Genomic DNA, 13,292 nt, shown 5'->3' with positions numbered 1-13,292 from the left:
GCCTCTGAATCGCTGCAGACCGGATGACGATCATCATGATTACACGTCTGAAGCGCCGTCACCAGGGGAATGAGTGACAGCTGCTCCAGCCCATAGTTCACACAGCTGATGCTCGAACACAAACACACTCACAGATCTTTACATACTATGACAAAATACTGGTGTCACGATGAAGACAACAGCATAAAATTGTTTAAAATCAATGTTTTATCACAGATAATTACATCGACTTGTGTACTGTCAATGAGTGCACTTAGAGTACACTCTAAAAAATGCTGGGTTAAAAATAACTCAAGTTGGGTTGAAAATGGACAAACCCAGCGGTTGGGTTAAATGTTTGCCCAACATGCTGGGCAGTTTTATTTAACCCTGGCTTAAAATGAACCCAAAATAGGTTGGAAATTAAAAATCAGACACATAATGTCATAATGTCTGAAGGCAACAATAATAATCAAAAGGTCAACATTTATTAATAAGCAAATTAATAAATGTTTATTGTTTATTATTCATGAAATTTATTAATAAATGTTCATTTATTAAACATATTAATACATGTTAATTTCCAACATATTTTGGGTTAATTTTAAGCAAACAATACAGTCATTTTTAAACAATTGTTTAATAAAACTACCCAGCAGTTTGGGTAAACATTTAACCCAACCACTGGGTTAAATTGACCCAATCGCTGGGTTAAATCAACCCAGCTGCTGGGTTAAATCAACCCAATTGCTGGGATAAAACAACCCAGTCGCTGGGTTAAATCAATCCAATCGCTGGGTTAAAACAACCCATTCGCTAGGATAAAACAACCCAATCGCTTGGTTAAATCAACCCAACTGCTGGGTTAAAACAACCCGTTTGCTGGGTTAAATCAACCCAATCGCTGGGATAAAACAACCCAATCACTGGGTTAAATTAATCCAATCACTGGGATAAAACAACCCATTCGCTGGGATAAAACAACCCAATCGCTGGGATAAATCAACCCAATCGCTGGGTTAAATCAACCCAATCGCTGGGTTAAATTAATCCAATCACTGGGATAAAACAACCCATTCGCTGGGATAAAACAACCCAATCGCTGGGATAAATCAACCCAATCGCAGGGTTAAATCAATCCAATCGCAGGGTTAAAACAACCCATTCGCTGGGATAAAACAACCCTATCGCTGGGATAAATCAACCCAATCGCTGGGTTAAATCAATCCAATCGCAGGGTTAAAACAACCCATTCGCTGGGATAAAACAACCCAATCGCTGGGATAAATCAACCCAATCGCTGGGTTAAATCAATCCAATCGCAGGGTTAAAACAACCCATTCGCTAGGATAAAACAACCCAATCGCTGCCTTGAAACAACCCAGTCGCTGGGTTAAACCAACCCATTCTCTGGGTTAAATCAACCCAATCGCTGGGATAAAACAACCCAGTCGCTGGGTTAAACCAACCCATTCTCTGGGTTAAAACAACCCAATCGCTGCGTTGAAACAACCCAATCGCTGGGTTAAATCAATCCAATCGCTGGGATAAAACAACCCAATCACTGGGTTTGTCCATTTTCAACCCAACTTGGGTTGTTTTTAACCCTGCATTTTTTAGAGTGTGTGAATGGGGTTTTGCTCCACATAAACTCTCCATATAAAATATAAAAACGCTTTAGAGAGTTACTTCACATCCATATCCCTCACACAAATGACACATGGAAGATAAAAATTTGGTTAAAGATGAAAAAAAGGTTGATAAGCTATGCATTTATATTTATTCAGAAGATATTTTTAAGAATGCGGGTATGGAAAATACTATGCAAGTCAATGGCTACAGTCAACTGTTTGATTACCAACAATCTTCAAAATATCTTCTTTTGTGTTCAACAGAAGAAAGAAACTCATACAGGTTTGGAACAACTTGAGGGTGAGTAAATGATGACGTTTCATTTTTGGGTGAACTATTACCTTCAGTTTATATTAGCAGCTGTCTATGGAAGTTAACTGGCCAATAAACACACAAACGGCACCTAAGACTGTACATTTTCAATTAGTATTTTGACAAAACGTATATTTTATTAACTTTTAGTAGTACACTAGCATATATGATCTCTGACCCATAACCTTTCTATTGAGCTCTATTATGCTTTTCAGTTTATACAATTTCTTCTTTTCATTGCTTTTTCTGTCTGTCTTTTACACAAGTCACTATAACTCAGCATCAGATGGCTCTTCTCTTCATTCAGCGCGTCTGTCGTTCCTTTACAGAAAGAGTGCAGTCATCCTGCATTAGGACTGTCGTTCCCGAGAGGAAACCGGGAGCGCTGCGAGCTTTTAAAGACCTTTAACTCTCTCTCTCTATTTCTCTCTCGCACTCTTTTATTATCAATGTAGAGTTTTACAGGGTTGACAGCTCTTAAAGTGTGTGTGTGTGTGTGTGTGTGTGTGTGTGTGTGTGTGTGTGTGTGTGTGTGTGTGTGAGACAAGGTCAAGGGCTGAGCGATTCTTGGATTTCAGGCAGCATGAGGACAGGACGGGCCGCCGTCAGAGGTCACGCTCTGCGTAAGGAGACCTTTCCCTTTTCTCTTAGCATTAATGACTCTAATGACCTCCTGACCTTTACCTGAACGAGTGGAATAAGTGTCTGTTTCAGGAGGGAAACTAATGAGCAGAAATGCCAGGGCTTGTGGGATTTCTTCTGGGAGAGAGAAACTTTAATTAACAAATCCAATTTAGGCGTAATTAATGTTATTTGGAAGAAGAACATGAGACAAAAGTGTACTGTGATATCAGATGGAAATGCCATGGTGCTTATGATATATCATAACATGCTATTTACATATATATAATTCAACAAGGGCACATTAAATTGATCAAAAGTGACAGTAAAGACATTTATAAGTAATTTTGTACTTTCTATTCCTCAAAGAATCCTTAAAAATGGTTATGGTTTCCACAAAAATATGAAGCAGCACAACTGTTTTCAACATTGATAATAAAAATAAATGTTTTTTGAGCAGCAAATCAGCATATTAAAATGATTTCTGAAGGATCATGTGACACTGAAGACTGGAGTAATGATGCTGAAAATTCAGCTTTGATCACAGGAATAAATTACACTTTACAATATGCATTACAATAGAAAACAGTTGTTTAAATTGTAATAATATTTCACAGTTTTTACTGTATTTTTGATCAGCCTTGGTGAGCATAAGATACTTCTTTTTTTAAAAACATTAAAAACCTTATCCCAAACTTTTGAACGGTAGTGTATATTGATTATAAGATATAGATTTTTATATATTATAAAGAAAAGTCAGTCAATCTATGCTTAATTTTGCAGTTATAACTAGATTACTGTAAATTGGCCTGATTATTTCACAGCTACTAATAAAATAAGTAAATAAATACAGGTACAGTATTAAATATTGACCTGAAATTATTGTATTACTTCATATATATTAGACATGAAAATAAAATCAATGCTTTGTGAGGATAAAATGTATGGAATAAACACACACACTTGTCCTTTCCCACACACACACACACACACACACACACACACACACACACACACACACACACACACACACACACATTTGTTTCTCTAATGAGGATATTGCATAGACTTCTATTGATTTTATATCAGGTTAATGATATTATAATGATATTTTCCTAACCCAACCCCTACCCCTAAACTTACTCATCTCAGAAACACTAGATTTAAATTAAAACATGTTTTGGATGATTTTTAAGCCTTTTTAACTAGTGAGCACCAGTAAAATGTCCTCACTAGTCGGTTGTCATACTATTTCACTGTATAAGTGAGGACATTTGGCCCTCACAAGTATAGCCAAACCTGTACACACACACACACACGCACACACACACACACACGTACGTGGAGGTATCTGGCCACAGATGCGTTTTTCCATTTCTCTCTTAATGAAACTGCTGCACCTCTGATCATCTCCTCTGTTTCACCCCTCTCTCACTTTCACTGGGCGACCACGGCGACGGCATCCCTTTCTCACCCTCCTCATCACCACAACGACCCACTCAGCCCGTAAACCAAACCGCCAGAACCCACATCAAATATTAACTGCCCCATTAATGAGTTTTCCATCGCTCGTACACACACACACACTGCCGTAATTAACGGAAAGCACTTACCATGTATCACTACTTAAATTTACTCAGTGACCATAAGTGAGCTCCGAGAGAGAGAGAGAGAGACAAATAGAGATGACAGTTTTCAGCTCCTTGAAGAAAAGCGTCACGTCTCAGCAGGGAAGATCATGTGTCATACACGACATGCATGTTTACATCCAATCTGCAAGAAAAGGATGCTGCATTAATATTCGATGTGTGTGTGTTGGGGGGACGGGGTATGTGGGTGTGTTAATATTTCATGTCATTATCGAGTTACTCGTGAATGTGCCTGTTCTGACCTAAAGTCTGTGTGAAACTACTGCTTGTTTGTTGCCCCTGCACCACTGAGCTCAAGTGGAACGTAACTGGGGGCTTGTCTGGGATTTGAACTTGGGACCTGTGCATCTGAAGCAAGACTCATATGCTAACGGAAGTAATAATCACATTCATTTTCTCTTTAGATATACATTCTCTAAACTACTTATAAATGTATGTTTGAAAGTTTTCAAACAAGATTTTTTTTAGTAATATTTTTGAGAGAAGTCTATTCTGCTCACCAAGGGTGCATTTTTTGTATCAAATATACAGTAAAATTTGACAAATATTATTATAATTTAGCACAACATTTTTTTTTTTGCATCATTACTCCAGTCTTTAGTGTCTCATGATCCTTCAGAAATCATTCTAATATTTACTGCTCAAGAAACATTTATGATTATTATCAGTGTTGAAAACAGTTCATATTTTTGTAGAAACAGTAATACATCTTTTTTCAGGATTCTTTGATGAATAAAAAGGTCAAAAGAAACAGCATTTATTTGAAATAGAAATATTTTTTAACATTATGAATGTCTTTATTGTCATTTTTTTTAATAAATTTAATGCATCCTTGCTAAAACTAAAATTAAACCATAAAAAATGTTACTTGAAATAAAATAAACATTAAAAATTATTTTATTTCAGCTAGTTTCCAAGTAAACATTTCTCATTTTCATGTACTAAAACTGAAATAAATATTAATAAAAAAATTATAAAACAAAAACACAACAACATTACTAAATCTTGAGCAAAAAATTAAAATGGACACTGAAAATAGAAACATAAAACAAATTCAGAATATTAAAAACTATGATAATATCTCAATTATACTAAAATTACACTGATTTTAATGTTTTTCCAATAAAACATTGATATTATACTTGCATTCAATATTTTGATTCATAGTTATGTCATTCTTAATGGTTTTGGGGATAAGTAGTTAATAAGTAATATTTCATGATCACATCACTATGGAGAAAATGCTTGGGAAAAATACAAAAGCCGCTGGAAAAGTGGGGAATCACTTATTTTTCCATTAAAAAATGTTGTTTCCAAACTACAAACCATTTGGAAGAGTTATTATGGACTGTTTTGCTGTCTTAGAAAACAAGTTTAACTGCACTATTCTCTCATCATTCACCTTGTTTCAAACCTTTATGACTTTCTTGCTTCTGTGAAACTACTTTTTAAAGTAGTTTTGTGCTTCTTTTTTGCCTTTGACAGTGACTTTTAGAGCAGCATGAACATTCTTTAAAACATCTTGTTTTATGTCCCACAGATGAAAACCAAAGTCATGCGGGTTTGGAACGACATGAGGATAAAGTAAACGGTGACAGAATTTCATTTTCAGGTAAACGATCCCTTAAATGCTGTGAACTTTCAGTTCTGAGATCTCGAAGGTTTGGGATGAAAGTGTACCTCTTTAATAAAGCAGTTACAGTGTAAATATCACTCAAATACACACGGATACACATACTCTGAAGCAGTGTAATAGCTCTGGAGGCATCTGTCCTGAGAGAGCAGTTAAGAAATCACTTACAGCTATTAGTGTATCGCAGTTACAATGGGTGTCTGATTCGCTGACTTCATGAAAAGAGATGAGAGAGAGCGAGCGAGGGAATGTGTCTTTTTGTATTTGCATGCTAGAACAGCAGAGTGTTCTAAATGTCTTTATAGATGAAAGACAATTAAGTCTTTAGTCATCTAATTACATGCTTTCTCTCTCTCCCTCTCTCTCTTGCTCCGTCTCTCCCACTCATAACCATTTCTATTTCCAGAACTGATGTGTTATCAAGTTCCATGCACGAAATATTACGTTTTAACAGGTTATATACAGAAATCTGGGTTTAGCTGTGATGTGATATAAGCTGTAGATGAGCTGTGATGACTGAAAATGTGAAAAATCAGTTTTATGGGTCAATAGAGTCAACATGAAAATAAAATTAACCCTTTTCTTGCATGTTGCTGGTCTTACTGAATGTGTTCTGCATTATTCTAAAGCACAAAATGTTAGTCTTTGTATTTGATCTGCCTCTGAAACAACTTATCTTTCAAATCCCCATACATTTTTCTCCTGCATGTCCTCTTTCGCTCATTAAAACATCTCTAGATGAAATTCAAATGGATTGCTGATGGTTTCAATTTGACTGTGCTGAATGTTATTTTGTTCAGCAAGTTCCATAGTTCATGCTTTAGATGCTTTGATTTGAGTTTTCATATCATGCATTATAATAACCACAGTTTTGACATTTATTTAGACTTTATTGCATGTATCGTTCAGAAGTTTGGGATTTTTAACCCTCTGGTGTTCTTCACGTGTTGGTCAAAAATGACCTTTTTTTATTTCAGTTAAATGAATGTACTATATTTTAGTTTGATAATGTTTTTTTATTTAATATTTTGTATTTTTAGGGGATTTATGGTACTAAATTATATTTACGCTGTAGTTGTAATCCATTTATTCACTTTTTGAGCATAGACCTGAACATGAAAGTTACATTTTGACTGCTTTAGAGCACAGACTTAATTTTGATCTCTTTTCAAAGACGACACTTTGCAAATTATTAAGTGAAAAAAGTTTGAAAAATGTAACTTAAAAAAAGTTACAGAATTTTACGTTTATTGTTATGAAAAGTGCACAAAAATACTATTTTCAATTTTTATCTGAAATTTATATTTTCAAAAACATGTTTTTGAGCTTAATATCTCAAAAAATGAGCTTTCGGTAAGATTTTGTTTTGGCGGCAGTACCTAAAGTTTTCGCTAGATGAAATTCATCTCCGATTCATTTCCAATTTGCTCATTTTTGACCGCGAGAAACACAAGGAACCATGTAACCTTTTCGAATCATGTCCATGATTTTTTTTTTTTTTTTTTTTTCTTCACATAGTAAGTACCAAAACCTTTACCAAGTTTCATACCATTCCAATGAAGTAAAAAAATAAATAAATAAATAAAATAATATATATATATATATAAAACAAACCTTAAAATTTTTCGGTCAAAAATGACAGAAGAGCACCAGAGGGTTAAATGTTTTTGACTCTTCTGCTCACCAAGACTGCATATATTTGATCGAAAGTACAATAAAAATGTCAAAAATTATGAAATATTATTACAATTTAAAATAACTGTTTTTTATTGTAATATATAGTAAAATGTAATTTATTCCTGTGATGCAAAGCTGAATTTTCAGCATCATTACTCCAGCCTTCAGTGTTACATGACCCTTCAGAAATCATTCTAATATGATGATTTGCTGCTCAAGAAACATTGATTCTGAAGGATCATGTGACACTGAAGACTGGAGTAATGATGCTGAAAATTCAGCTTTGATTCACAGGAATAAATTACATATTCACATAGAAAACAGTATTGACATTTTTACTGTATATTTGATCAAATAAATGCAGCCTTGGTGAGCATACAAGACTTCTTTCAAAAACATCTTAATTATTCCAAACGTTTGAGCGGTAGTGTAATTCTGACTGGCTCAATTGTTCCAGAATGTCAGGCTCATTGTCGTCTTGATAGGCATGTGTGATCCAGTGTAATCTCTGCTGTAATCTAGTCCAGTCTCAGTCTGTAATCTAGTTGTGGAGCTCGACTGAGTCCTTGTTTAGACATGTGAAAGCAGTAAACACAGAAGTCATGTTTATTTGATGCTGACAGCGCTGGAGTTAGTTGATCTGCGTGTGCTGGATCACTCACTAGTGTCTGATCACTTCTACTGATGACCTTGTGCGTTAGTGAAAGTATGTAAAGAAATCTGTGAATAAGTGATGTCTCGTGAAGTCTTTTTCAGCTGAATGCAGGTGATGGAATAACTGCTGAGAGGACAGAAACTGGAAAATCGGACAGGACAGTTGGGTTTACCTCTCTTTCTCCCTCTTAAATAATGCAGACTTTACTATAGGTGATTGCTCTGTATAGAGGTCTGGTGATGAATGGCTCTTGTCTGCTCTCGGGTCCTTTGCCAGTTCTGTGGTTATTTATTCTGAGACCTCAAAACACACACACATAAAGATATATGTGTGTATGTGTGTTATAATATATATATATGTGTGTATGTATATATATATGATATATGTGTGTATGTGTATTATATATATATAATACACAGTGCCAAAAAAGTGCATTGTTTCTGCTGGTTAAAGATGTCTATAATTAGATCTAAATCAGGACAAGGAGAGAGGCCACTTATAGTGACTTTTATTATGAAGGGACTCAAACTCCCCACAGGGGTCCACTGCCCATATGTGGGCCAGAGACTTTTCTCTCTTCCAGTGAAATAAAGTTTGTATTTTTTTCTGTTCAGAGAACAATAATATTATGCAACAGATAACAAACAGATAACAGCAAAAACATTTGTAATGCAAATCTATCTACAAATGACCATTGTTTTATCAAAGTGTTTTACATCTAACGATCGGTGAAACAGCGACACTGTGTGTTCACAATGCGGCATTACAACTACAATGAATAACTGTAATATTATTATTTAAAAACTATTGACAGTTGTTTTAATGGCTGTACAGTAACTTATAACTTTATAAATATTCTTTATTTTACTTGTAATGTATTATTTTACGCAAACAGCTTCATAAATTCTATTGTTTACTGATGATAGTGAAACTATAGCGGGCTGTCACCACGTACTGCGCGTGAACAAACACTTATATTGACAACCAGTGACAGACAAGCGGCTCGTGCGCGTTTAACGGCTGTGAGGCGCTTTGATCTGGTCAAATATTTTCTGTGGACGCGATTATGTCGGATTATATGATGAATGACTGAAGGTAAGACCAGTTAAAAAGACGTTTATGTGGAGAAAAACATTGTTTGTTGATGAACGCCAACGAAACCTGATTAACGTTACCTTAAACGTTGAAAGTGTCCCGTTTAAGTAAAGAAGTTTGTCTGTGGTAATTCACTCATTATGTAAAGTTTTTAGACTTATATATAACTATAAGTAAAAAGTGGGGTTTTTAACGTACTTGTACTGGCATTTAAGACATTTAAACTTGTTAAGACAAACTGTCGGTGTCTCAAAAGCTAGTAAACCGCTTACCTAGACATCATAGTGCGCTGCCTAACTAGACAGCATTTTGTCAGTGTTTGTGTAGTGTAAAACATATTGTACTGTGTTTTACACTACCTACTGCATACTGTGAAACACATTGACCTCTTGCCTCAGAATGAAGCCATTATTTTATCAAAGTCTGTGCTTTAAAATGTTCTTGTATACTTGCTTTCCTTGTAGATGAATGCTAACTCGAGACATGATGTTGGATGCACTGGGAGGCTCACTAGACTGCCGCCCCTACCCGCATCCCAGAATCCCTCTGACCTGTATCAGGTGTGTGTGTAAAATGCCTCAATGTCTTCATGATAATCATAACAATGATTTTTTCTGCTCGTCCTGATTTGCTTTCTCTTTTCTTGCAGATTTACCTCCTTAACAGTCAATACCCGCCCATCCTGCAGAATCACTCACGGACTCTTGCAGTTCCCTATAAAGAGCTGCGGCATCACAGAACTCCCTGCGAGTCCATTGGGAACAACTACAGCCCGAGAGGACAAAACCTGAAAATCCAACATCTGCACCGCAGACGTCACTCGCTTCAATGTCCTCCAACTCCGTGTATCCTTAACAAACATCTTTCAAAGACTTACACACACTCAGTTATGCTTAAATATGTACATACATACCGGTCAAAATGTAAAAATATTGTGAAATATTGTAAAATGTAATTTATTCCTGTGATAAAGCTGAATTTTCAGCATCGTTACTCCAGTCTTCAGTGTCACATGATCCTTCAGAAATCATTCTAATATGCTGATTTGCTGCTCAAGAAACATTTCTGATTATTATCAATGTTGAAAAAACTGTTGTGCTGCTTCATATTTTTGTGGAAACCAAGATGCACTACGCTTGGGGCAAGTAAGCCAATACTGCAAGTATTTAAAAAAAATAATAATACTTTTATTCAGCAAGGATGGATTAAATTGATCAAAATTGACAGTAAAGATGTTTATAATGTTACAAAAGATTCCTATTTCAAATAAACGCTGTTCATTGAACTTTCTATATTTATCAAAGAATCCTGACAAAAAAGGTTTCCACAAAAATATTAAGCAGCAAAAACTTTTCAACACTGATAATAAGTACTATTGTTAATAATTGAGGAACACTAGTAATTGAGCAGAAAATCAGCATATTAGAATGATTTCTGAAGGATCATGTCACACTGAAGACTGGAATAATGTGATATTTCACAATATTTCCAAAGTTTTGACTGGTATTGTACACGCGCAAACACACACACACACACACACACATGTTGTCAGTGTGTCCCATCTTAACGTCACGTTTAAGTGTGCAGTGATGCTCCGGTTGTGAGGAGGCGACAACCTACGACCCGAGCACAGAGGTAAAAGTTCTCTCTCACACACAGCACACACTTTAAAGCAGAGTTTTAGTGCATGTGTGTGTTTGTTTATTGTAATATATACAGCAGGAACTATCTTTTTAACATTAACAAACAATATACCCGTCATTCCTAGAAGTCGCCCTTTGACACCGAAACAGCAACTTGAAATTATGCGGCGTGAAGAAACAAAAAGTCAAAGGGATCAGATGGAGCCTACAGAGAAAGATTTAGAGGTCAGTATTAGAAAAATCCATCCAAGCAATGTTGATGGTTTCATGGGATTTTTAAATCACACTTTTATTCTTCTGATCGATTCCCATTCCTTAAAGCTACATTGTAACTTTTGGCTTTCTAGCTGGTGAAACATACAAGTTGCTCAGTGTCACATGATCCTTCAGAAATCATTCTAATATGCTGATTTGCTGCTCAAGAAATGTAGCTAAATTATTTTTTTTAAATGGTTTTAATTAGTTTTCACTCTCTCCTCCAGCTGCTTTTCCATCTATCTGTCAGTTTATATTCTTTCTCTTCTCTTTCTCTCTCAGAGGTATGTGTACTATATCACTGAGGGTATTTACGGCCACATGTTGGCCCCCCACCCACCAGAGCAGATCACCGGTATCCTGAAGCTGGTACCCAGCCGCTTCCAAGGTGATGAGCGCAAGATGCAGAGGATGCTGGAGGATCTCCTGGATGAGGTCCAGAGAGACTATGAGTTCAGCCTCCGCAAGAGCATCGGTATGACACACAACACCACCTAGAGCTTTTGCACGAATCCAGTATACTGTTACACAACATGCGTTTTCTTTTTCAACTATTTACGTTCCAAAACTGACTGTTTACCTGAATACTAGCACATCATTTTGTGTGTATTTGACCATTTAAGAACTCAATTTTGCACTCTCGAAACCTGCAGGAATACAATTATGCGCAATACAAGCACTATTCAACCGGAGGTAATGAGACGAATGAGTGACAGGAGGCGGGTGTGTGTCAATTCACCGTCAAAGAGAAGAGAGAGCGAGAACGCGCAGCTGGTATCGGTGTATTGATACTGCAGAAAAAGAGTATTGGAACCGTTTCAGATATTTCAGTGTTGATCGTATCGAAATTTTTGACAACACTATTCTGGCATATAATTTATGTCTTTTTAGTGTGAGTTATTTCCTCATTTATGTCACTTTAAATAAGTTTAAAGTCCCCCTGTAGTCAATAATTTTATCTGTTAAAACTCATCTTTGATCAGTTTTCCTTAAAAAAAAATTCTTCATGCCTTAAAATAGCTTGAATGCAACTCTACACCCTTGCCTCATTTAGTATACGTGGTTCTATGAATATGCAAATTAGCCCCGCCTCCACTCACTCACACCAGCTCAGAGATCCACTCGTTGACGATCACAGGTTGACGTGATTGGTTACAAGGTACTTTGTGATGTCAGAAACAGCAAATTTATATATATATATATGTATATATATATATATATATATATATTTTTGGCTTAAGATATATTTTTGTTTTTTTATGCCTTCATTATGATAGGACAGGAAGCGAAGTGGGGAGAGGGGGGGGGATGGGATCGGGAAAGCTCCAGGGCCAGGACTCAAACTTGGGTCGCCCAAAGCGGGACGGTGTTATATGTCCACGTTTTTCAGATTGTCTTTGGTTCACTGCAGTTTTAAGGAGAAAATACTCAGCAATGGTGTTGACTGATGAATTTGCACATGGCTTGTCTTAAAGGGTTAGTTCACCCAAAAATGAAAATAATGTATTTTATTACTCACCCTCATGCCGTTTTACACCCGTAAGACCTTCGTTCATCTTCGGAACACAAATTAAGATATTTTTGTTGAAATCCGATGGCTCAGTGAGGCCTGCATAGCCAGCAATGACATTTCCTCTCTCAAGATCCATTAATGTACTAAAAACATATTTAAATCAGTTCATGTGAGTACAGTGGTTCAATATTAATATTATAAAGCGACGAGAATATTTTTGGTGCGCCAAAAAAACAAAATAACGACTTGTATAGTGATGACCGATTTCAAAACACTGCTTCATTAAGCTTCGGAGCGTTATGAATCTTTTGTGTCGAATCATGATTCGGATCGCATGTCAAACTGCCAAACTGCTGAAATCACGTGACTGGCGCTCCGAACCACTGATTCGACACGCTGATTCCGAAGCTTCATGAAGCAGTGTTTTGAAATCAGCAATCACTATATAAGTCGTTATTTTGTTTTTTTGGTGCACCAAAAATATTCCCGTCGCTTTATAATATTAATATTGAACCACTGTACTCACATGAACTAATTTTTTTAGTACATTAATGGATCTTGAGAGAGGAAATGTCATTTGCTGGCTATGCAGGCCTCACGGAGCCATCGGATTTCAACAAAAATATCT

General features: G+C 36.1%; 1 protein-coding gene across 2 annotated transcripts in view; it reads left to right on the top strand.

Moving 5' to 3' along the window:
* Positions 1 to 1,876: 1,876 nt before the first annotated feature.
* The window catches only part of dnah3 (dynein axonemal heavy chain 3), a 44,444-nt gene continuing 33,028 nt past the window's right edge, over positions 1,877 to 13,292 (top strand). Inside the window, exons 1-7 of one of the 2 annotated variants that reach the window (XM_051882121.1) lie at positions 1,877 to 2,546; positions 5,734 to 5,805; positions 9,718 to 9,813; positions 9,903 to 10,098; positions 10,834 to 10,888; positions 11,022 to 11,121; positions 11,434 to 11,626. In XM_051882121.1, coding sequence (XP_051738081.1) covers positions 9,718 to 9,813; positions 9,903 to 10,098; positions 10,834 to 10,888; positions 11,022 to 11,121; positions 11,434 to 11,626 — 640 coding nt within the window. In that variant the 5' untranslated portion in view covers positions 1,877 to 2,546; positions 5,734 to 5,805. Of the gene's footprint in view, positions 2,547 to 5,733; positions 5,806 to 9,123; positions 9,254 to 9,717; positions 9,814 to 9,902; positions 10,099 to 10,833; positions 10,889 to 11,021; positions 11,122 to 11,433; positions 11,627 to 13,292 lie in introns of those variants that run through there. The other variant, XM_051882122.1, reaches the window with a different exon arrangement.

Source organism: Ctenopharyngodon idella, chromosome 23, assembly GCF_019924925.1.
Source record: "Ctenopharyngodon idella isolate HZGC_01 chromosome 23, HZGC01, whole genome shotgun sequence".
Taxonomy (NCBI): domain Eukaryota; kingdom Metazoa; phylum Chordata; class Actinopteri; order Cypriniformes; family Xenocyprididae; genus Ctenopharyngodon; species Ctenopharyngodon idella.
The sequence above is the reverse complement of the archived record's forward strand: the minus strand, read 5'-3'. Positions and strand labels throughout refer to the sequence as shown.